Source organism: Sminthopsis crassicaudata, chromosome 2 (genome assembly GCF_048593235.1).
Source record: "Sminthopsis crassicaudata isolate SCR6 chromosome 2, ASM4859323v1, whole genome shotgun sequence".
NCBI classification, from domain to species: Eukaryota; Metazoa; Chordata; class Mammalia; order Dasyuromorphia; family Dasyuridae; genus Sminthopsis; species Sminthopsis crassicaudata.
Genome location: NC_133618.1, coordinates 183986383 through 184011005, shown reverse-complemented (window position 1 = coordinate 184011005; position 24623 = coordinate 183986383). Strand labels below are relative to the sequence as shown.

Genomic DNA, 24623 nt, shown 5'->3' with positions numbered 1-24623 from the left:
CACTATTGATTAGAGAAATGCAAATTAAAACAACTCTGATATAGCACCTCATACCTCTCAGATTGGCTAAAATGATAGGAAAAGAAAATGATAAATGTTGGAGAGGATGTGGGAAAACTGGGAAACTAATGCATTGTTGAAACAGTTGTGAAATGATTCAACCATTCTGTAGAGCGATCTGGAATTATGCCCAAATGGCTATAATTCTGTGCAAACCCTTTGACCCAGCAGTACCATTACACATAGTAAAGGAAGGAAAAGCACCCATATATGCAAAAATGTTTGTAGCAGCTCTTTTGAAGTAACAAAAAATTGGAAAATGAGTAGATGCCAATCAATTGGGGAATGCTAAATAAGCTGTAGTATATGAAGGTAATGGACTATTATTGTTCTATAAAAAATGACAACCAAACTGATTATAGAAAGATATGGAAAGATTTACATGACCTGATGCTAAGGGAAAGAAGCAAAAACAGGAATGCATTGTATACTATAACAGCAAGAATGTGTGCTGATCAGCTATGAAAAACTTGGTTCTTCTCAGTGCTTCAGTGATTGAAAGCAATACCAATAGCCTTTGAACAGAAAATGCTATCTACATCCAGAAAAAGAACTATGGAGACTATACGTAAATCAACACATGCTATGTTCATTTCTTTTTTCTGTTTTAATTTATATCTCCCTTGTATTTTCTCTTTTTTTCTGATTTTTTCTCTCCCAATATGATTCATAAAGCATGTGTTAAAATAAATTTTTTAAAAAAGAAATATTTCTTGATTGATGATAATGCTTTCTCCTGTGTTTTTTCCTTACCTGTCTCACCTCAGTCTCTTTTGCTGGATCTTTATATAGACTATGTCTGCTATTGCTGGTTATTTCCAAAGGTTTTCTTCTAAACTCTTTTTTTTCTTCCTGCCTATTTCACTTGGTGCTCACTGAATCTATGGATTCAGTAATCATTTCTATCCAGATAATTTTCAACATGTTTATATAGTCTTAAATTCTCTCCCAAGCTCTCTAGTCCTGCCTTTCCAATTATCTACTAAACAACCAGAACTATATAGACTGTAGTCTTAACCTCAAAATGCCCAAACTGAACTCATTATTCTCCCCCCCACCAAGTGCCTCTTCTCTCCTTCACAAATTTCCTACTTATGTCGAGGACACCATTATTCTTCCACTAATCTAGGCACACAATCTAGCTATCTCCTCAATGTCTTTCATCATGCATATTTAATTAGTTGTAAAAGTCTGTGGATTTTTACCTCTATAATATGTCCATTATATAGATCTTTGTTTCTTCTGACACTGCACTTAAGTTATTACAAATCCTTATCACATCAGCCCAGGATTACTGAAATAAGTTATTAATTTAGCTGTCTCAAGTCTTACCTCAATTTAGTTCATCCATCATTCAGCTACTAAAATGATCTTCCTAAAGCCCAGTTCTCATATAACCCAAACCTCAATAAAGTCTAGTTGTTCCCTAATTCCATCAGGATCAAATATAACATCCTCTACGTTCTTTCTATCTTCCCATTCTTAGACCTTGCTCACACCCATGTTCTTTATAATCCAATCTCACTAACCTCCTTGGTGTTCTTTGAAAAACATAACTCCTAATTGTCATTAGTATAAAATATTTGGGAATCTATCTACCAAAGGAAAGTCAGGAATTATATGAGCAAAATTACAAAACACTTTCCACACAAATAAAGTCAGATTTAAATCATTGGAAAAATATTAAGTGCTCTTGGATAGGCTGAGAGAATATAATAAAGATGACAATACTCCCTAAACTAATCTATTTAGTGCCATACCAATCAGACTCCCAAGAAACTGTTTTAATGACTTAGAAAAAAATAACAAAATTCATATGGAAGAACAAAAAGTCGAGAATTGCAAGGGAATTAATGAAAAAAAAAATAAAATGAAGGTGGTCTAGCTATACCTGATCTAGAACTATATTATAAAGCAGCAGTTACCAAAACCATTTGGTATTGGCTAAGAAATAGATTAGTTGATCAGTGGAATAGGTTAGATTCACAAGACAAAATAGTCAATAACTATAGCAATCTAGTGTTTGACAAAACCAAAGAGCCCAACTTTTGGGATAAGAATTCATTATTTGACAAAAACTGCTGGGAAAACTGGAAATTAGTATGGCAGAAATTAGGCATGGACCCACACAACACCATATACCAAGATAAGATTAAAATGGGTCCATGATTTAGGTATAAAGAATGAGATCATAAATAAATTAGAGGAACATAGGATAGTCTACCTCTCAGACTTGTGGAGGAGGAAGGAATTTGTGACCAAAGAAGAACTAGAGATCATTTTTGATTACAAAATAGAAATTTTGATTACATCAAATTAAAAAGCCTTTGTACAAACAAAACTAATTCAAACAAGATTAGAAGAGAAGTAACAAACTGGGAAAAAATTTTTACAGTTAAAGATTCTGATAAAGGCCTCATTTCCAAAATATATAGAAAATTAACTTTAATTTATAAGAAACCAAGCCATTCTTCAATTGATAAATGGTCAAAGGATATGACCAGACAATTTTCAGATGATGAAATTAAAACTATTTCTACTCATATGAAAGAGTGTTCCAAATCATTATTGATCAGAAAAATGCAAATTGACACAACTCTGAGATACCACTACACACCTGTCAGATTGGCTAAGATGACAGGAAAAAATAATGATGAATGTTGGAGGGGATGCGGGAAAACTGGGACACTGATGCATTGTTGGTGGAGTTGTGAATGAATCTAACCGTTCTGAAGAGCAATTTGGAGTTATGCCCAAAAAGTTATCGAACTGTGCATACCCTTTGGCCCAGCAGTGCTACTACTGGGCTTATATCCCAAGGAAATACTAAAGAAGGGAAAGGGTATGTGCCAAAATGTTTGTGGGAGCCCTTTTTGTAGTGGCTAGAAACTGGAAAATGAATGGATGTCCCTCAATTGGAGAATGGTTGGGTAAATTGTGGTACATGGAATATTATTTTTCTGTAAGAAATGACCAGCAGGATGAATACCGAGAGGCTTGGAAAGACTTATATGAATTGATGGCTAAGTGAAATGAGCAGAACCAGAAGATCATTATACACTTCAACAATACTGCATGAGGATGTATTTTGATGGAAATGGATATCTTCGACAAAGAAAAGATCAATACAAATTGATCAATGATGGGCAGAATCAGCTACACCCAGAAAAGGAACACTGGGAAATGAGTGTAAAGTAAACTGTTTGTATTTTTGTTTTTCTTCTCAAGTTATTTTTACCTTTTGAATCTAATTCTCCCTGTGCAATAAGAGAACTGTTCGGTTCTGCATACATATATTGTATCTAGGATATGCTATAACATATTTAACATGTATAAGAGTGCTTGCCATCTAGGGGAGGGGGTGGATGGAGGGAAGGGAAAAGCCAGAAAAGAAGTAAGTGCAAGGAATAATGTTGTAAAAAATTACCCAGGCATATATTCTATCAATAAAAAGTTACAATAAAAAAAGAGAAAGATAAAGTGATTTACATGGACCAAAATAACAAAAAACAAAACAAAAAAAAAAAAAAACAAAAAAAACCTGTCACTTTGCAAAAAAGGAAAAAAAAGAAAGAAAAACATAATTCCTACTTCTTTACATTTTCACTAATTGTCCTATATGCTTAAAATGCTTTCTTTCTCACACTTGTCATTTTTACTCCCTACCTTTGTCTTCCTTCAAATCTTAACTAAAATTCTACATGCAGTAAGAAGCCTTTCTAACATTTCTTAATTCTAATGACCTTTCTTTTTTGCTTACCTCCAATTTATCCTATATATTTGTACATAGTTGTTTGCATATTATCTCAATTTTAGATCATAAGATTTTTGAGAGCAGGAGCTAGTTTTACTTTTTTTTTTTTTTGTATTAGTAGAGCTTAGCACAATGCCTAGAAGTTATATGCTGTTTAATAAATGTTTATTAATATGGCTTGATTTTATTGAATATAAGAACATTGAATTAGGATTTCAATTCCTGGGTTCTAATATTGGTTATACTGATCATTAATAATGACACTTTGGAAAAGGCATTTAACCACTGTCAGCTTCAATTTCTTTAACTATAAGATGAAGAATATGTGCTAGCTAATCTTAAGATTTTATCCTTTTCTAATTTTGGGAAGAGTTAAGAAAAAAGTCCAAGAGTCTATGACTTAATGAGTGTATACATTTAGATTTGCTTTTTGAGTGTACAGAAATGAACTGCCACTGAAAAAAGATGCCATCTGGAAGATTTTCATATTTTTTTTCAATAGTGCTTTGCATTTAGTAATCAGCATATACAGGTCCATCACAAGTACTATTTAAATAAGACAGGAAATTCATGCATGAAATTATATAGTTATCCTCAATAAAGCTTATTAAGCTAGTCTAGGTTAACAAAATATGATTAAAAACAAATCAAAATATCAAACAAAAGCAAAAAAATCACATAAAATTCATCAGAACACAAAATATCCTTTATGATCCTAAGCACTCATCAGAATCATCACTTGCAATTTGTCTATCTTCCAATATTAGCAACTATGTATTTTCTTCTAGGATGAGCAAAATAAATATAAAATTCAAAATTAGTAGCTATCATACTCAAATAACTTTTTATCTGGCTAGAATGAGATTTATGAAAACAGGTAGAATTTTTTGTTTGAATTTTTGTTTAAATCTTAAAATCCTCTACCAGCGAATCAGTATAAATCAAGGGAAGGTACTCTGGAAGTACAGTATCATGGAGAAGAACATCAACTAGCAAATTATGGAATTTATTCCCCACTCAGACGCTCAAACTGTAGATTTATCCATAGTGAGACACAACTTTAGATAATCCTGAGATTGATTTTTTTAAGAAAGCTATTAATTAATAAACTTATTAAAATGTGTACATATTGTAAAGGAGAACCATGAAGGAGCAAATGTCTATGTTATAAAACTGGTAAATGAAAGTAAAAGGGAAAGAGAGATTCCAGCCTGATATACTGCTATTTTTGGCAGTGGTGATTTGACTAAGGTAACTCAAATTTCAATTGACTTATGTCATCACTCATATATAGTATGATATTTATTTACCCCTTTCTGTCTAAACATCTCCACAGCAGCATCTTCAATGCCCAGGCTAGAGATTATGCTCAAGAGTTTTGCTTTCCTAATTGGTGAATGCTTCCCTTGGAACACTGTTTTAGGAAAAGCCTTAATCTTATTTTACTCTCTTCCCTTCTCTCTTTCTACCTCATCTACAACCTCATCTAAAATCACAAGGAGGTTGCTAGGTTATTCTTCACTACTGTTTCTCATCCATTCAGTTTTGGATTCTTGAAAAATGATCACATGAGATCTGGCATTGTTCTTGGCTAAAGTATATTAATCTACTAATAGCACCACTCATACTCCCCAAAACTGAACTAAAATGTTCCTTCCTCTTTTTTTGCATTAAAATGTGAACTTCTTGAGGGCAGAGAATGTGTTTGTTTTGATATTTATATCTTCTCCAGCATTTAAGAAAGAACTTGGCATATAGAAAATTCTTAATAATTGCTTTTCTCTACTTATCTTCTTCCCTTCTCTTTGCCTTGCATCTTTCCCTCCCTCTCTTCTTCCCTTCCTCCTTAACTTTCTTTCTTCCTTCCTATTTAATATTTAAGGAACATGCCATGTTGATATGTGATTGGAACCTTTTTTAAATAATGAGACATAATTAGACAAAAACTTTTATTCAAAACACATCTTCTATTTATAGAATGCCTAACCCATTCCTGATGTACTAATTTCTAAACCACTTGGTATTCTGTTAAACACTTGTACTCACATATACATACATACACACATACACTATAGAAGTTGCACTTGAAAATTGTTATAGTTATCATTTAGTGTAGTCTTTCCATGTGACAGTAAAGAGTCCTTATAATTGATGCAGAGGGATTAACTTCTTTTCCCATTATTATATATTTGGAAATATGCATATTTCCAAATATGTAAACTCAGACAAGAAGACATACCCATTATATGGGGACCCACCTTCCTTTCCAGAAATACACCAAGTTCTCTTTATAGTAAAATGGTATAATTGGTAGAAAAAGAGGACTGTTTCTTTTGTTTGTTTGTTTTGTTTATGTATTTATTTTCTTAAGTTAGTTGGGAAATAAACAGTAAGGATGCAATTTATTAGGAAGGAATGAAAAGTCTAATACACTTTTGGTCACTATTCTATATATTAAAAGTGGTTTATGTGAAGACATTTCCTATGGACATTTCAGAAAGGAGGGCCACACATATATCTGTATATAATTTGAATTTAATTTAGTTCTTCCAACACAAATTGGTTTATTCTAGGAAATTTTTTCAAGTAACGGTTACCTTTTGTGATATCCTTAAGGCTATAATTTCTCTTTTCTATTCCTAACATTTGACTCTTCTCACTCTCCTTCAGAAGATGCCTTTAGCACAGAGAAGCAAAGCACATAGAATAGAGAAAATCAGAAGGAGAGCCAAGGGCATCTGGAAATTTTTGCCAGTGTACTAAGAGCAATTTGGAGAAGATTCTGATATTTAGGCAGTTGAAAAAAAAAGTATATTTGAAAAGAAAAGATACTTGCAAAGGTTTCTTTCCCTTCTGCAACACTTAAAACTAGAGACAGTTCTGCACTATCATTCTCATTTCCCAATTCTTGAATTGTTCATAGACCAACCTAATCATTAATCATTAAAGATGGCAGTGCTATATGGTCAGTAGACTTGTCTACTTATTTGTTTCCTTATTTATTGATTACTTTTTAATACAGTTTTGGTATTTTCCCCTCAACACTGCACAAAAATCATGAGAGACACCAGGGCCCAGAGGATGGAATTCTATGTTCTGAATAAGGAAAACCTACCTTGACTTCTACCTCTGAGACTTATTTGCTATGCACAATGGCAAATCACTTACTCTCTATGCACCGGCAACTCCCTAATGCTAGGACATGGCTTGATTAAAACCTATATTACTTAATTTCCTTGCAATGAAAAAAATCATAGGTCATCTGTGTATTCCCAAATAAAATAGTAGAATAAATTCTCATAACTTTGTTTCACTCTAAAGAGCAATGGATTTTTCAAGGCAGGCCAATGATCCACTTACAGCCAAAATGGTTGTACACTTGGTATCAAGGGACTATGTGCAAAATAAAGCAGTGATGACATAGCTAGCATAGGTAACCCAGTGATGGCTAACTGAAGCTATTGTAGATTCTTCCTATTCAGTCATTCAGTATGTTTGACTCTTTGTGACCCCACGGACTATTGTCTTTGTGGGGTTTTTTGGTAAAGATATTAGAGTGGTTTACCATTTCCTTCTCTAGCTTATTTACAGATAAGGAAATGGAAGCAAACAGCATTTAATGACTTGCTGAAGGTCAAGTAACTAGTACATTTCTAAGATTTGATTTCAACTTAGAAAGATGATTCTTTCTGACTCTAAACTCAGCACACTATGCAGTATGCCACCTAGCTGCTTCATATTATAGATTCTGAATTCATACAAAATCCCTAACCATTGTAAAAATCAGGTTTGCTAAAAACTTTCCCTCACTTAAAGATTTCCTAATGAGGTAGAACAGATTCAATGTGTAACAGAAGGCTCTTTTTGAGAAAGTGGTTCACATATTTACAAGAATGAAATTTCAGATAGTAACAAAGGAAAAAGAAAAAAGGCCAAGGAATATATGATTATGGATTCTCTGGCTTCCCAAATCCAGTATCGATTCAATTTAACAAAATTTTATTTAGGATCTACTGTGCATAACATACCCACTTTGCCTATTGCTACATGTACAGGGACAAAAAAATTAAATGAAATTCTAAGGATTTAAAACATACATAAGTAAAAGCAAATGGAAATGTATTTTTGAGAATAGTGTCAATACTTAAGAGTTGTATTTTGAATGAAACTGGGTCTTCTAATAATAATTATGATTATATGACAACTCACATTTTTATATAGTTCTTTGAGCTTTGTAAAATAAATCATTTAGATATATGAATATGTAGCCATATTCATATATGTATATATAGATTTTTTTTCATTTGATTCCACAAAGTAGAGATAAGAAGGGATTGCATTTCATACATGAAGGACCACTAAACAATAGCACAGAAGCAAAAAATAGATGATCTCAAATTATGGGAATCATTTAACAGGCCATATCAAAAGGAATGAAGAATGTATAAAAGAAAAAAGATATTAATTATGGATGCAAAATTAGTTGAGAGCCATATTAGGCAGGGCTTTAACTTCTAGGATGAAGATTTTGTGTTTTATTTTGGATGCCCTTAATAACAGCTATGTAAAAATCTCAATGTGTCTCATAATTATTATTAATTTTTCTAATTGTTACAAGTAGGGTTCCTTGACCTCTTAAAAGAAATCTCACAATAACGTATATTTGCATGAAATATGGGGCTCATCTCTATCTAAAGGCAGCTCACCTTAAGATCAACAAGGTAATTTTATTCACTCCTCAGTCATCTTGTCCTCAAATTGAATACACAAAAAGATTTCTATGAAAGTTTATTTTAGCTTATTTACTAATGAATATCAGATTATTTTTTTACACAAACACAGATAGTAAAGTTATATTATCCACTATATTGTAATATTGGGAGATTTAGACTAATCAATCACTCTGGTTAAATGCTACCCAATTAGAGAAACTCCAGCTTAGACTGAGTTTGGTATTTGATAGATTGTATAAGAAGAGAGGAGAAAACATAAGCAATCCTAACAGAAGCTCTTATTATTTGCATATACAAAGTATGGATAGGTTAAATCCTTCCGTTTTAGTCATGGAATCATCCCTATCCCTAGATTTCAATTCTCTAAGGAAAGAAAAATTATGTTTTCCTCATCAATGCATTAAAAACTGTGAGAATTGGGCCAGCTAGCTAGGTGGTACAGTGGATAGAGCACCAGCCCTGAAATCAGGAGGACTTGAGTTCAACTCTAATCTCAGACACTTAATACTTCCTAGTTGTATGACCCTGAGCAGTCACTTAACCCTAATTGCCTCAGCAAAAAAAAAAAAAAAAAAAAAAAAAAAAAAAAAAAAAAAAAAATAATAATAATAATAATAAAATAAAATAAAATAAATAAAAATTGGAGAATTGTAAAGCCCTTAATAATTATTCATTGGATGTCTTTGATATAGTAGAAAGGGTTCTGAATCTGAAGTCTGTAAAATTTGGGTTAGAATGCATATTGTTCCACTTGCTACCTTTTTTAAAATTTGGACCAGTCATTTTAAATTTTTTAGGGATGAATTGGACTAATAGTATCAAACTCAAATAAAAATCAATAACTACAATCCACATATTGTCTTAAAAATTATTAATTAACTTTTTTGTTCAGGCCTCAGAGGAATTTTGCAGTCTGCACCTGTCAGAAGGAAATGAATTTGATACCTCCAGATTAGATAACATCTGAGGTTTATTCCTTTCAGCTTTAGGTTGCTAATCCTATGATCTAGTTAAACGTATCTCTAAGTAGATACTTTTCTTCCAAAATTCTCATCAAGTGGTTGTTTATCTTCATGGAATTTAAAAGCTAGAAAACAAACAAACAAACAAAAAAAACCACAGAAGATATCTAGTACTACTTATAGGTGTTTTGGCTGAAAATGTCCTCTATACACTCTTGCCTTAACTAATGGGGCATTCATGACCTTCCTTAGTAGACTATTCTAATTTATAAAATCTTTAATAACTAGGATTATTGTTTTCTTTACATATGGACAAATTCTTCCTCTTTATACATAACTGTAAATTTTTTTTATTCTTACAGATATTCTATAATTTCCATTTTTAGTGATGAGAAAACATATTAAATGACTTGCTTAGTGTCACACACCTATTGTCAGAGACAGTACTGTCACACATTTATGGTCAGAGGCATGTCAGTACTAGGTTACATTACGCTGCCACTTGTATTGGATATCAACTATATAGTTGGTCTTTATGGAATCATTTTTTTTTACAGTCAACTTTTTAATAAATTCTTTAAAAATAATATCAGTAAGTCAATCAAAAATATGAAACACCTAATATGTGGCTAAAATTATGAGGACTGTCATCATATTAAAAAAAAAAACAACAATAACAAATATCCTATTTACTGAAAGAAATCTAGCTAGAGAGATAATAGTAATATACCACACATGAAATGGTAGATAATTCATTCCTAACAACGATAATCCTGACTCTAAGATTAATAAGCATTCATAGACTACAGATCATAGATTTGGAGCTAGAAAGGACTTTTGAGGCTATCCAGCCCAAATCTTTGATTTTATAGCTGAAGAAACCAATGTCAAGAGAGGTTAATTTGACCAAGGTCACAGAGGCAATAGTGGCAGAGTCAAGAGGTGAATCCAAAATCTCTGGCTCAAAATGCAAAAGAAATTCCAAGGCACCATGTGGAAAGAAAAACAAAGAGGGAGCTGAAGCAGCATATTTAATAGTTAACCCTGCCTGACAAGACTACCAGGGCATTACATATGCATAAATACAGATTAGTATGGGCTTGTTCCAAATCAGAGCTTTAAAATAGAATTATATCATTTGCTTTTTCAGGCCATTATAAAAATATATCAAATGGTGAGATAAAGTGATGACTTTCAGATGCTTCCCAAGTTGAAAGAAATAATGATTTTTTTTTTCTTAGCACACACTCTAAAACACCATCAGAAGAACCTGAGCTTTCCTTCTTTCACAACTCTTCAAGAAAAGTCTAAGATCAAAATAACTGTGACTCTGCTTCAGCAGGTGTTTTGTCTGTACTTTCTCAATGAAAAGGTGAAAAAGGAGAGAGAATTGAATGTCTTAAAGTAGCAATCTTTATAATATATTCATGTCTAAAGAGGAAGACTTGTTATTTCTTCAGCTATTAAAAGGCTGCTTCCACTTTTAGCTGTTTCAGGAGTCAGAAATACTCCGTGTAAAATTCAAAATAATGAAGAAAATGAGAAACATTTCACAGATAGCCAATGTTTGGAGAAAACAAGTTCATTTATTATAAAATTTTGAGATTTAGTTTTCTGATTAAAATATATTATGCTTAAATTTCACTTAAATAAAGGAAGAGAAACACATGTCATTACTATTGGCATCCTTATAGTCTTGATGTATTAATTTCTTGATGTGAAGATGTATATATTTTTTCCTTAAAATTTTTTGAACAGAAATATGATTCATTGGTACAATAAAATCTTCAAAAGGATCATTCTTAATTTTTAAAAAAATTGCCTGAAGCATTGAGAAGTTATATAACTGGCCCAGAATCCCATAGCCAGTATTAGTTAAAGAGAGAACAAACCCAGGTCTTCCTGACTGAAATTGGTTCTCACAATATAACACATTATTTTTTATTTATTTATAGTTTAAATTTGCATTTAAGGGTGAGTGTTTATTTTCCATTGGAATGCAAGCCCTTGAAGGGTAAAGACTATTTCATTTTAAAATTTGCATCCTCGGGACTTAGTATGGTATCTGGAACATAGTAGAATGTTAATAAATATTTCTCAATTGCTTGGTTAATAAGATAACAACAGCATCTATTAACATGTAGATTAAGAAGTCACTTAACCATGGTATGCTGCTTTCTCTGTTATCCCCTATATATCTAAAAGGAAAGTTAAAAATTTAGTTGGTCATTTGATTATTATGTCTACCAATATCTATAACAGGTAGGATTTCAAAATTATAGATGTTGATGTTATAAAATAACTTAGTGTTTGGCCTGTCATGGAAAAAGCACTCAGATGAATACTCCCCAAAATGTTTGTAAAATTGAATTAATGATTATCTATTTATTTTTTTCATGGTTTATTTGTGTGTCTTGGTCTTTTCCAGTCATAGCCTTAGGAATTATTTTACTTTTAGTTTCAAGTTTTAGCACATTAGAGAAACTGAGAAATCAATCCCTTTATGTGCTTGAAAAGTAATTCCATATTTCTTTTTTGAATTATATGCATATTTTTTTTCTCTTTTCATATATTCTTTAATTTCTCTTAATTTGGGGAGGAAGTACACAATTTTTGTCATAATATGACTTTATTTATTTATTATTATTATTATTATTCTGAGGCAATTGGGGTTAAGTGACTTGTCCAAGATAACACAGCTAGGAAGTGTTAAGTTTCTGAGGCCAGATTTGAACTCAGATCCTTCTGACTTCAGGGCTGGTGCTCTATCCACTGCACCAACTAGCTACCCCTATCATATTACTTTTTGACATGACATAATGGGTTTGCAAATGGCAGGAAAGAATAGCCTCAATCAAATTAAAATTTCTCTGAATTCAAAACAAAGATATTGGGTGAAAATGTAATAATACTTTATGAACCATTTACTAATTGTGTGCAATAAATTGAGGAAACTGAGAAATATGAAGAGACAGATAACTCAAATTCCAAATAAATCTCATGTTAAAGCTTTAGATGATGCAATCTCAACTTTAATGAATGAAAATATTATGATTACATTACATTATACAGCAAGATGTATTTATAGAAAGCTATTTTCAAAGCCAAAAAAACGTGAATTCAAGATTTGAGTCTAACACACACTGGCTGAATCTTTGCCAAGAAAGTTACTTAATCTTTTGGTGCTATAAGAAACTAAGATTTAAATTGCAAGCTGCTTTAGTGGAAGATATTTCCTCAACCTAGAATTCCCCAAATCAACAAAATCAAAAATCCAACCTAAGGGCTCGATGATTATGATACCTCATCTTACATTCACAGGGTCATCACTAAATCCAGTACAATGTATCCATTTGACATTTAGAAGCTAAACAATTAAGACTTATTTTAAACAAGCTGATTTTATCTCAGTTTCTTTTATAACCTGTATCTTATTAGAAAGCAATGGTTATTATTATTATTTTTTTTGTATGCATTTATATCCAGCACAGTACTTGGTACCTAATAGACATGTGTTAAGTGCTTGCTTATTTTCTTCTTTTCATTACTCTTTCTCTTTCTATCTCTTTCTAAGTTGTTATTTCCTTCCATCATATCCCAATTAAAATATTTTTTTGTAGGATATTTAGATGATAATTTTATTTTTTTTTTATTAAAGATTCCAATTTTCCTCCCTTTCCCTTATGCCTTCCCCTTGATGGCAAGTAGTCCATTGAACATGCTAGGAATATATGTTAAATCCAATATGTGCATAAATATTTATACAATTATCATGCTGCATAAGAAAAATCAAATCAAATCAGCAAAGAAGAAAGAAGAATTAGAAGAAAAAGAAATAGAAGAAACAGAAAGAAGAAGAAGAAGAAGAAGAAGAAGAAGAAGAAGAAGAAGAAGAAGAAGAAGGAGGAGGAGGAGGAGGAGGAGGAGGAGGAGGAGGAGGAGGAGGAGGAGGAGGAGGAGGAGGAGGAGGAGGAGGAGGAGGAGGAGGAGGAGGAGGAGGAGGAGGAGGAGGAGGAGGAGGAGGAGGAGGAGGAGGAGGAGGAGGAGGAGGAGGAGGAGGAAGCAACAACAAAAAGAATGAAAATGCTATGTTATGAACCACATTCAGTTCCCATGGTCCTCTCTCGGGTGTAGATGGCTCTCTTCATCACTGAAGAATTGGAACTGGTTTGAATATTCTCATTGTTGAAGAGAGCCACATCTGTGATGATAATTTTAAGAGAGGGGAAATAATATTCAGTGGACAATTTCTGAGGACAGATAACATCTGTTCATAATTCTCCAACAATTTTCTATTTTCATCAAGTTTCAGATTCCAATTATACAATACCCAACTTTTAAAAGTGAATATCATGTTCAATTAACTATAACTGATATAACCATGCACTAAAAAAGTATATATAGATAAAGCACAGTAGTACAGAAAAATAATTCCCACAACATTTAATTTGCCTTAAAAAAAGTATACAAGGGGAGAAGAAGACACATTCCCTTACCCTATGAGAGAGAATGGGAATTAGGGGAATGTAGGGAACAGACCTGAGTAAATTAAGAGAGGTCACACTGAACCTGCAGTAGGAGGGACAGGGGCATAGAAGTTGAAACAACACAGAAAGCTTGTGGGCCAAATACTATAGATACAACTGATTAGAGAACTTTTAATGTGAATCATTGTTAGCTAAATGTTATAAAGTGAGGATTGCCAAAACATTTTTTTGTGTTGAATACTAACAGATTTAAACAATCTTAGAAATCATTTGGTTGATTTCTCTCATTTGTCAGATGAAAAAAACTGACAGTTAAAGAAAGCAAATCACTTGCCCAGTGTCACACAGGTAAGAGAGCTGGGATTCTAAGCCAAGTCTTCTAATTCAAAATAAACTGTACTTTGCATTCTTTCCTAGAGTTCTTATGCTACTGGAGAAATTTGTGCCATAGTAAGTTTTAATAGTATAATTTATTTTACAATATGAATATCTATTAAAGGGGAAACATAGGTTAACATGTGAAGCAAGACTTTTTGTTTGCATGCTAAATAAATAAATGCTCCCAGATATGTCATGGCAGAGAGGTTAGAGAATTAGGCATGAAACTCTGACAAGGAAGGTTTCAGTTCTGCCACTGAAATATACTGGCTATATGACTCTAGATAAGCCATAATAGTCTAATTAGCTCTGACTGTTAGAGAAAGTACAAACCTGCTTTGGTAGAAGGAATTTCCTCAGATAAGTGTTTCTTGTATCAGTGAAATCACAGTTTCATCCCTATTCTTGTCTCTTTGCCTATTCTTTCAGAAACTTATATTAGATAAATTATTTTCTTTCTGTATCCTTCACTTTTTGGGGGAAAGGGGATAGGCTATACCTACCATCACAACTTGGCAATGCATGATTCCACTGATGGTTTCTTTCACATACAAGTGGCTCCTCATCACTTAATGTATATCCTGGATCACAACTGAAAGTCACTGTAGACCTGATTCCAAAATTATTACCATGGCGATGACCATTCACAGGGATCCCTGGATCAAGGCAGGAATCTGACTCCAGTGTTACACCTAAAACAAACAAAAATGAAAAATACTTATAAGGAAGAGATGCTAACTCCCCATCTTTCTTATCTATAGAAAATATGTGTAGGTCTCTCAAAACGCTAGAAAAAATAGCTAAAAGTTATCTGTTCAAATATCATATTTTGCCAAAGACTCAATATTCTTGCTGGATTTACCTCATTAACTCAGCAAGGTGCATCATTGTGAAATATGACAGATTGTAAAAGAGACAGCTGAAGTCTTTACAGAAAATTACTTAGAAGTTAGAGACTAAGGCATAAAGATAATTCTATTTCTTTTAGACTCTTTCAAGTATGTCAAAACAGAAGCAATGAGTTCAGTTATGTTTTGTGAACATGGTATTGCTGAAACGAACTACTCTATTCTTTATAGACATGCTAATTATCTTTATTTTTGTTTAATTCAGAGATTTCTACTAGGAATCATAGGATCTTGGATTTAGAGTAGGAATTGATCTTAGAAGTCATTAGACCCAGCTCCTTTATCTTCAAAAATTATATTTTTGCCATATTATCTTTCTTATTTGATATTTGCAAGTAACATTTAGTAAACTAAATGCTGATGCTCCATATTTTGTGTAATTGACAAATCAACATTACTCAAGTTGTTCAGATATGCTTAGGCACTTTGCTAAATGTGCTAGTCACATCCCCCCTCCCCCCTGAGGCTGGGGTTAAGTGACTTGCCCAGGGTCACACAGCTAGGAAGTGTTAAGTCAAATTTGAATTCAGGTCCTCCCGACTTCAAGGCTGGTGCTCTATTCACTGTACCACCACCTAGCTGCCCTCAGTTTATATAGTTCTGAAGCCTGTGAGGCAGTATTCCAACTCATATCATCTTGTCCTGTTCTCTAGGAAGATGATCAGATATTTTTGTGAAGGATAGAGGGGAAAGGGAAGAAACAAAAAACTTGATGAAAAGAATTTAAGAAAGTTATTGCTAACTGGTTGTCAAATTAGTCTGTTTTTAATTCATAAAGAGACTACTAAAATTTTACAAGAAACAGCCAAATATAATGTTTCTGAAAGACTACTTTTTTTTTTTTTTTTTTTTTTTTTTTACTTTAATGTGGGATTTCTTAACAGAGTGCACCAACTTACAAAAACTACATAGATTTCATGTGGTGAATTTAGGAATCTATTATACTGGGGGATAAAATGCATGAATTTTGGTAATGAAAAGAATTACATTTTTATTTTCACTAGCTTCATTTATGAAATTAAAAAGAAATAATAAGGGGTCTATGGACTTCAGTAGAATTCCAAATGGGTACAAAACAAAGTTAAGAATGTACACTTTAAAATATGAGAAATTACACAATACATTCTTAAAAAAAAAGTAAAGATACCCAAAGCATCGCAGTCTAGAACATGATTCTCAATTCTAGGGTCCTCCTTTCATCTATATATGGGCCTCGGAAGTAGATTTAAAAAGAGAAAGGACTAAGTAGTATTTGTGAGAGAGAAAAAGGGGGGAAGGGAGAGAAAGAGAGAGAGGGAGGAAGGAAAAGAGAGAGAAAGAGGGAAGGAAGGAGGGAAAAGAAAAGGAAGGGAAGGAGAATATGAATATTTGAGATAATAATGAAAATATAGTGAGGATTGGAGCTATCTTCTCTATCAACTTACACATAGAAGGGGGAAAGAGATACAGTGAGATAAAGTGAAATAGTGAATATACTTCAGATTAATCATAAATCAACAAGTATTTAGTAAGTACCCATTGGGTCCCAGGCACTGAGTTAGGAAATGGGAATACAAATACAGAGAATAAAACAATTTAATAAATGTATGTCCTATTGAAGTGGGTTGTGGTCCCTTTAAGAAATTGCATTTTCTAGTGATTTGTGATCCCTTTGAGATTCTCAGCCCCTCCTGGCTGAGGCATATCTTCCCTAGATGAGTTGTCTTTCCAGGATGCCAGAGCCTTTCAAAAATCATCCCTTTGAATTCCAATAGGACATCCAAGCTGTCCTAGCCCCCACTAGGTCTGAGCCAACTTGGGCCATCCAAGCCCCCAGCCCTCACTAGATCTGACTTGCTTGGGCTGCCCCCCCCCCCCCAGGTTCTGACCTGCTCAGGCTGTCCCAGCCCCTACTAAGACTCAATATAATAGCTTCCATCAAGGAAGGTCTTTTGCAAATGTACCTTGGTAGCTCCCTTGCTACCAGGACCTTTAGTAGACTGAGAATTGCATTCTCAGGGCAAAACTCCATTTTCCATAAATCTGCCACTATAGAAGTCAGTCTCTTGGTAAACTGATTTCTATCTAACAATAAACTTTCATTTTGCAACTAATATTACCGGAATGAGTAAAATCTTTCACTCCTAGAACCTGTGACCAATTTAAAAAGGATTCTTAATAACTCTCTTATAGCCACTAACCTCTAGATCACCAGGAATCTAGACCACTCAAACAGTATCACTATCAATTAGCCCCCACAGTGTTTTAACAATTACTTAATAAAAGTAATAGATAATGGTGTTCTTTTTTTGGAGACAAAATAACTGAATGCATCAAAGAAGAAGCACTTAGCTCTCTTATTATATGATAAATATTTTGCTTAAAAATATAAACATAAAATCCTGGTATTTGTTAAAAATTAGTTCCTAAAAATCATGAATTGGATCATAAAATGATCAAATGATCTATTCATATTCTATGAGCAAAGCATAAGTTGCAAGGCTTTTGTTTAATTGGCTAGCTTCACAACAGTCATCAAGAATCAAATATTTCCACTTTTCCTTACAGTCTAATATTTCATGCACAAACTGGGAAAAGAAAAGAAAAATGCATCTATAATGTTGCATAGATTCCTGATGTAAAACTTATGAAAGGGAATAGATAAATATATCCTAGCATAAGTTGACTTAGACTGTTGTCTGAATTACTGGGGGGAAAAGATCTAATCTGATGTGATCATAGTTCTATTTATATTTTGCATATGTTAGTAGATATACATTATAGATTCTTTTTTTGTTTGTCTCTGTGTGTGTGTGTGTGTATGTATGTGTGTGTGTGTGTGAATTAATAATAAAGTCAACATGGGTAAAAATCTGAAACTTTGTAAATAAATGAAAATGATAATCATACCCATCTATTTTAAAATATAGCACAAATGAAAGTGGATTTTAAATATGTGGATAATTTAAAAAATTAAAATAAACAAATTTTTATCTTTAGAGTACATTTCATTGGCTATCATATAAAGAGATTGTGTCATGCTTCATAAAATATAGAGCAATAAAATGGAAAGGTAGAGTAGGATACTACATATTTTTCTTTCATTTTTTCTACTATTAATGTTGACTCATTGTTGCTGAGAGCATCACCAGAGCTTCTAAAATGAATTGATAAAAAAAGACATCTTCAAAACTATTCCATTGAACATTCAGAAAATTCCCCCTCCTCCAATTCATGCAGTTTATATTATCTGACTTGTCTTAAGGTGTTATCGAAGAATCAATATTATTGTTCTTTTCACAATGTGTCAAACCTAAATATAAAGGAAATTTAAATATGTCTATGTGAGGGATAGATGGGAAGTACTCATTACTAAGTGAAACAGATTGTTTATAGTCTTTGTGGGGCCTAAAGACAGATCAAGAGAGAACAATATACATTATGTTTTAAAAACAAATGAGTTTATGCTCAAAAAGTTATCAAACTGTGCCTACCCTTTGATCCAGCAGTGTTACTACTGAGACTTATATCCCAATGAGATTTTAAAGAAGGGAAAGGGACCTCTATGTGCAAGAATATTTGTGGCAACCCTCTTTGTAGTGGCCAGAAACTGGAAACTGAGTGGATGCCCATCAATGGGAGAATGGCTAAATAAATTGTGGTATATGAATATTATGGAATATTATTGTTCTATAAGAAATTGATCAGCAGGATGATTTCAGAGAGGCTTGGAGAGACTTACATGAACTGATGTGAGTGAAATGAGCAGGACTAGGAGATCATTATATATTTCAACAACAATACTATATAATGATCAATTCTGATGGACGTGGCCCTCTTCAACAATGAGATGAACCAAATCAGTTCCAATAGAGCAGTAATGAACTGAACCAGCTACATCCAGTGAAAGAACTCTGGGAGATGACTATGAATCACTACATAAAATTCCCAATCCCTCCATTTTTGTCTGCCTACATTTTTTTATTTCTTCCACAGGCTAATTGTACACTATTTCAAAGCCCGATTCTTTTTGTATAGCAAAATAACTGTTTGGACATGTATACATACATTGTATTTAACTTATACTTTAACATATTTAACATGTATTGGTCAACCTGCCATCTGGGGGAGGGAGTGGGGGGAAGGAAGGGAAAAGTTGGCTCAAAAGGTTTTGCAGTTGTCAATGCTGAAAAATTACCCATGCATATATCTTATAAATTAAAAGCTATAATAAAAAACAAAAACAAAACAAAATAAAAAACAAATGAGTTAGATAACTTAAGCTGAATATGCAGGGTTTACTCTCAAGAAAGATTGAATAGATGTGAAAATGAGTATTTCTCTATCTTCCTTTTTGTGTCTATTGTTTCCCTACCACATGTATTCACTCACTTTCTCAGGGACCTACTGTTGTCCTGCTGCTTTTATTTTCCTATACTTTATCTTAGAAGAGTTATATACTATAATTTTTGCCCAACTCCCTTCCCCATTAAAATGTATCGATTCTATTTTGTTTCATCTGAGTCCACTTCACAGGATTACAAAATCTCAAAGTCAAAAAGTATGTTAAACAACCTTTAGTCCAACCAATGACTGAAAAATTATGACATTCTTTATAGTCTAGATAACTAACCAATGACTGAAAACTTCTAGTGAAGAAGAATCTGCCATCTCTGAAGGAGGTGCATTTTATTTTTGCCTATCTCTAATCAACATGAAGTTGTGTTTTATATTGTTGTGCCACAGTTCCCTTTTATTATCCTGCCTCAGTTTCTCTAAATTTTTCTGCCTCAATTCCTTGAATTGTTCTACCTCAATCCCCCTAGTTTAATCCCCCTCAACCCCCGACCATTAGGACTGATATATTTTTGGAGAGGCTACTCTAAAGTTATAAACTGGAAATGTGTAATCCCAGATAAGAGAGAGTACAGACATTCTGGCTCCTAACTACTCCCAGATTATTAGAATTTATGGTCCTACCCCCAACCTGTCAGAACCAGATTGATGGTTCTTGGAAATTCCCACCATTTACCAATGCTGGGACTCCACCCCCTGCCTTTGGCTACCCTGATCACTTAGAGACACATATATAAAAAACATTGGAATCTGACTTTCAATGCTGCTGCTGCTGAATGCTTTGAGACATCAATCTTGGGACCAAAATGGATCCTTTAGTCCCAGAAAATTTCTCCCTCTCAGAAATCCAAATAAAAACTCTCTAATCTCTATCTTGCCTCAGTTTCTGTGGCATTACAATATCAAACTTCAATTTACTTCTTTGGAACATTTACCATTGTTCCTAATTTTATCTGCAAAGGCCAAAGTACAATCCCTCTAGGGAATATCTTTTCAATATTTGAAAGTAATTATCAAGTTCTCTCTACATTTTTCTTCTACAACTTAAATAGGAATTAACTTCAACTGCTTTTCATATGTTATCTTCTTAAGGTCCTTCATCTTTTTGAGATTTTCCCCCTCTACACTCTATAGGCTGCTAATATCTAATTCAAAAGGTGGCATCCAAAATTAAGTAATACCCCAAATGTTATCTAACCAGGCAACTACCAATTTCTTATTTCTGAAACCTAAAACTCTCACATCCTAAGGTCAAACTAGGTTTCTTGGCTAATGTCATACTTGTACTCCAATGGATATCTTCCCAATGAATTGCTATGTAGGCATGCCTGTTTTGCAATTTAAATGGATTTTTAACAGTGTAAGATTTTTCATTCCCACCTATTAAATTTAATTTTAATGGATTCAATATTATAGCTTGCTATAATTTAAAATCTTGACTCTGTAATTCAGTGTGTTTTCTATTGCTCTATTTCTATGTTTTTGTTTGTTGTTTTTTTTTTTTTAATAATTTGTATATTTTATAAACATATCTTAACAATTTTGCCCAAGAGTCAGCTAGATGGCACAGTGAATGAAGAATCTGCCTGGAGTAAGGAGGATATGAGTTCAAATCCAGCCTCAACACTTAATACTTACTATATGAATCTGTGCAAGTCACTTAACCCAAATTGCCTCAACCTCCCCCAAAAAATTATCCACATTTTTGATAAACATGTAAAGTAGGCCAGGGTCACTCTACCATAATCCTTTTTCTGCCTTCATGTTGCCTAGAAATTACTAATCATGTTGTCTAAGCACTCAACCAGTTTGTCCATAAAAATAGCATGAGAGGCTTTATCAAATTCTAAGCACTAGGCAAGCTACATCAGTTGCTTGAACTATCATGTGTCTAGCATGTGTTATTCTTGATGAAGTCATGTTGGTTTTTTGTTATTACTACTTTCTTTTCTGATATTTACTATCACACCTTTAACAATGACAATCACAACAACAATAGTGACAATATCAATTAAGAATGTTAATTAGAATTTTCCTATAACTAAAGTCAAATTTGGCCTACATTTCACAAACAACTTTCCTTTATTAAAAATGTGATCAACGCTTCTTTAATTCTACAGTACTCTATGATCTTAGATGTCCCCAATAGTGCCTCAAAAACCTCATCTGTTAGTTCTTTTGCTGCCCAATAATATATTTCATTATCTAGGTCTAGGTTCTTGAATTCATTAAGGGTAGTTCTTGAGACTTTTGAATTTCTTGGTTTTCTTGGGAATAAAGGATATTTGATGGATTGATACAATAGGTTAACTCAAATTAAGTATATAATAGAGAATACTTACCGTAGAGGATAATAACCTTTCACCTATCAAATATTTATGAAGGAACTGCTTTGTTCAATGCCAAGCACCAGGAATTCAAAAATAAAAAAAATATATATATATACAGGCCTTGCTTGGAGGGAATAATAATCTAGTACTGAAGAAATAAGTAAATTATGTTTGTACATATTTTAATAGTGGTATCAGTGCTTTAACTAAAAAGAATCCATTTCAAATTTTGACAAAAACAACATAACAACAACAAAAAAAAACAACTATTTTTCAGATATTTGTGAGACTAAATATTATGGGACATTATGATATCCATCTCTCAATCCTGGAATGCCTTTCTAATTGTCTCATACTCCAAAGGTGAAATCTTTTCTGTTGTTAAGGAATACTTTCTGTGTCAAACTTAATGTTTGTCACTGGGAATTACTTCTCTCAGGGAAGGGAATTATGCTATTTTGTTTTGTGGATGCTCTGAAACAGCAACAGCCTCAGATGACATAAACATTACTCAACATTGCTCCTCAATACAATAACCCAACGATGATGGGAGAGAGATTTTGTTTTCCAAAATCCATGTACACTAAAACTAAACTGATTCTTCTACCCTCAACCAGTCTTTCTGGATAATATACTTAAGGTCTTTCAGCCTTAGTTTTGAAGAAGGAATAAAAAAAGTACCTATTTTATAGGATTGTTTTGAGATACAAATGAGATTATGTCATAAATTGTTTTGCAAACATTAAAGTACTATATAAACCAAGCTACTTTTAGAGGTTAGATAAATAGCAGAACTGGATCTGGAGTCAGCAAGACCTGAATTTAAATATGGCCTCAGACATTTAGTAGCTTTGAGACTCCAGCTCCATTCCCACTATTTAGAGGTACCAATTTCAGGTAAATAGAATAGGAAAAGTGTTAATGGTGCCATCCTTCTTTCCATTTACCTATTTCCTATTAGGACATATAAGTGAATCTATTGTTAACATCCTTTTCTATCTGAGCCTCATTTCTTCCATTATACTGACAATATAGGCTATCTTCAAAACTGTTTTATCTCTTTATCCTTTATATGCATCCATATCTACCACTCAATCAAAATTCTGGTAGCTGTTTTTTTTTTTTTTTTTTTTTTTTTTTTTTTTAATAGACAGCCTGCCATTCCTCTTGTTTCCTTAATGTGTTTGATATCTGACTCATATTTTTTCTTTCCTCAACTCTTGTCTCATGTGTATGAACGTCAACATACAAGTGGACTCTCCCACAAAACTCTCAACTACTCAGCTCTTCATTTTTTAAAAGATCATTGAGCTCATTGTTATAGCAGAGTAATTAATATTCCATCACAATTATATATTACAACTTGCTTAGCCATTCTCTAATTGATGGGCATCTCTGTGATTTCCAGTGTGGTTCTTGTAAAACTTGTCATACCTCCTCAAAATTCCAGTGGCTCGTCTACTCTCTCAGATGAGAAATTTGTCTCATATTTACAAAATATATTGAAGCCATTCACCATAAACTTACTCTTCTCCTCTCTCATCCCTTATCACTCAGATGCTTTCTGCTACTATTTCCTCTTTTATATATGATAAAATGACTTTACTCATTATGAAGGCCAACCTTTTCCAGCAAACTCATTCCATCTCATATCTTCTAATAGACTGCCTCCTCTGTCATCCTCATACTTTCACTTATTTCCAATCTCTCCCCATCTGCTGGCTTTACAATTATGCCCATGTCTCTCCCATCCTGAAAAAATCACTTGATTCTTCCATATCTATTAACAATCATACTATATCTCTTCTGCCCTTTGTAGCTAACCACTTTATAAAGCTCATCTACATTAGGTGCCTCTGCTATCTTTCCTCTCACTATAATATAATCCCATTAAATCTGGTTTCCAGCTTTCTCACTGCACAGAAACTACTCTCTCCAAATTTGCAGTCTAGGAGCCATTATCTCACTATCTCTCATTTTCATCCATTTCCCGCCCCTCCCCCATCCAATCTATTGCCAAGATCTGCCAATTGTACCTTTGCAACTTCTGTAGAATATGTCCCCTTTTTTTCTCTGACACTTTTTAGTGGGACTGTCTGCCTCAAGTTTCTCCACCCTGCCCCATTCATATTCCACACAGTCACCAAAGTAATTTTTCTAAAGTGTAGGTCAGATCATATCATTTTAGTCTTTCCCTCATAAATCACTTCTCTACTGCATGGATCTGAATCCCCTTCTGCTACTTAATGAGGTATACAGCCCTGGACAAGTCATGTATCTGTTTTCAATTTAATTTAAGTGGAGATCTTAAAACAAAGAAGAAAAAAAGGAATCATCAAATAAGCAATATTTCTTTTCTTTTTTTTAAATTTAATTTTTTTTCCCCCTGAGGCTGGGGTTAAGTGACTTGCCCAGGGTCACACAGCTAGGAAGTGTTAAGTGTCTGAGATCAGATTTGAACTCAGGTCTTCCTGAATTCAAGGCTGGTGCTCTATCCACTGCGTCACCTAGCTGCCCCCTATAAGCAATATTTCTGAGAAGAAAACAAACTATGGGTTGAAATAAAAAGGATTAGCAAAGGGCCTTAATCTTTAGAATCAAAATCAAAATGTTTTGTTTGACATTCAAAGTCCTTCATGACAATTCCTCCCTACCTTTCCAATCTTCTAAAACCTT

At 33.2% G+C, this 24623-nt stretch overlaps 1 protein-coding gene across 1 annotated transcript in view; it reads right to left on the bottom strand.

The window, feature by feature from the left end:
• The window catches only part of CSMD1 (CUB and Sushi multiple domains 1), a 2669009-nt gene that overhangs the window by 555373 nt on the left and 2089013 nt on the right, over positions 1-24623 (bottom strand). The window contains 1 exon segment of the mRNA XM_074287957.1: positions 14878-15066. Within this exon segment, the coding sequence (XP_074144058.1) occupies positions 14878-15066 (189 nt within the window).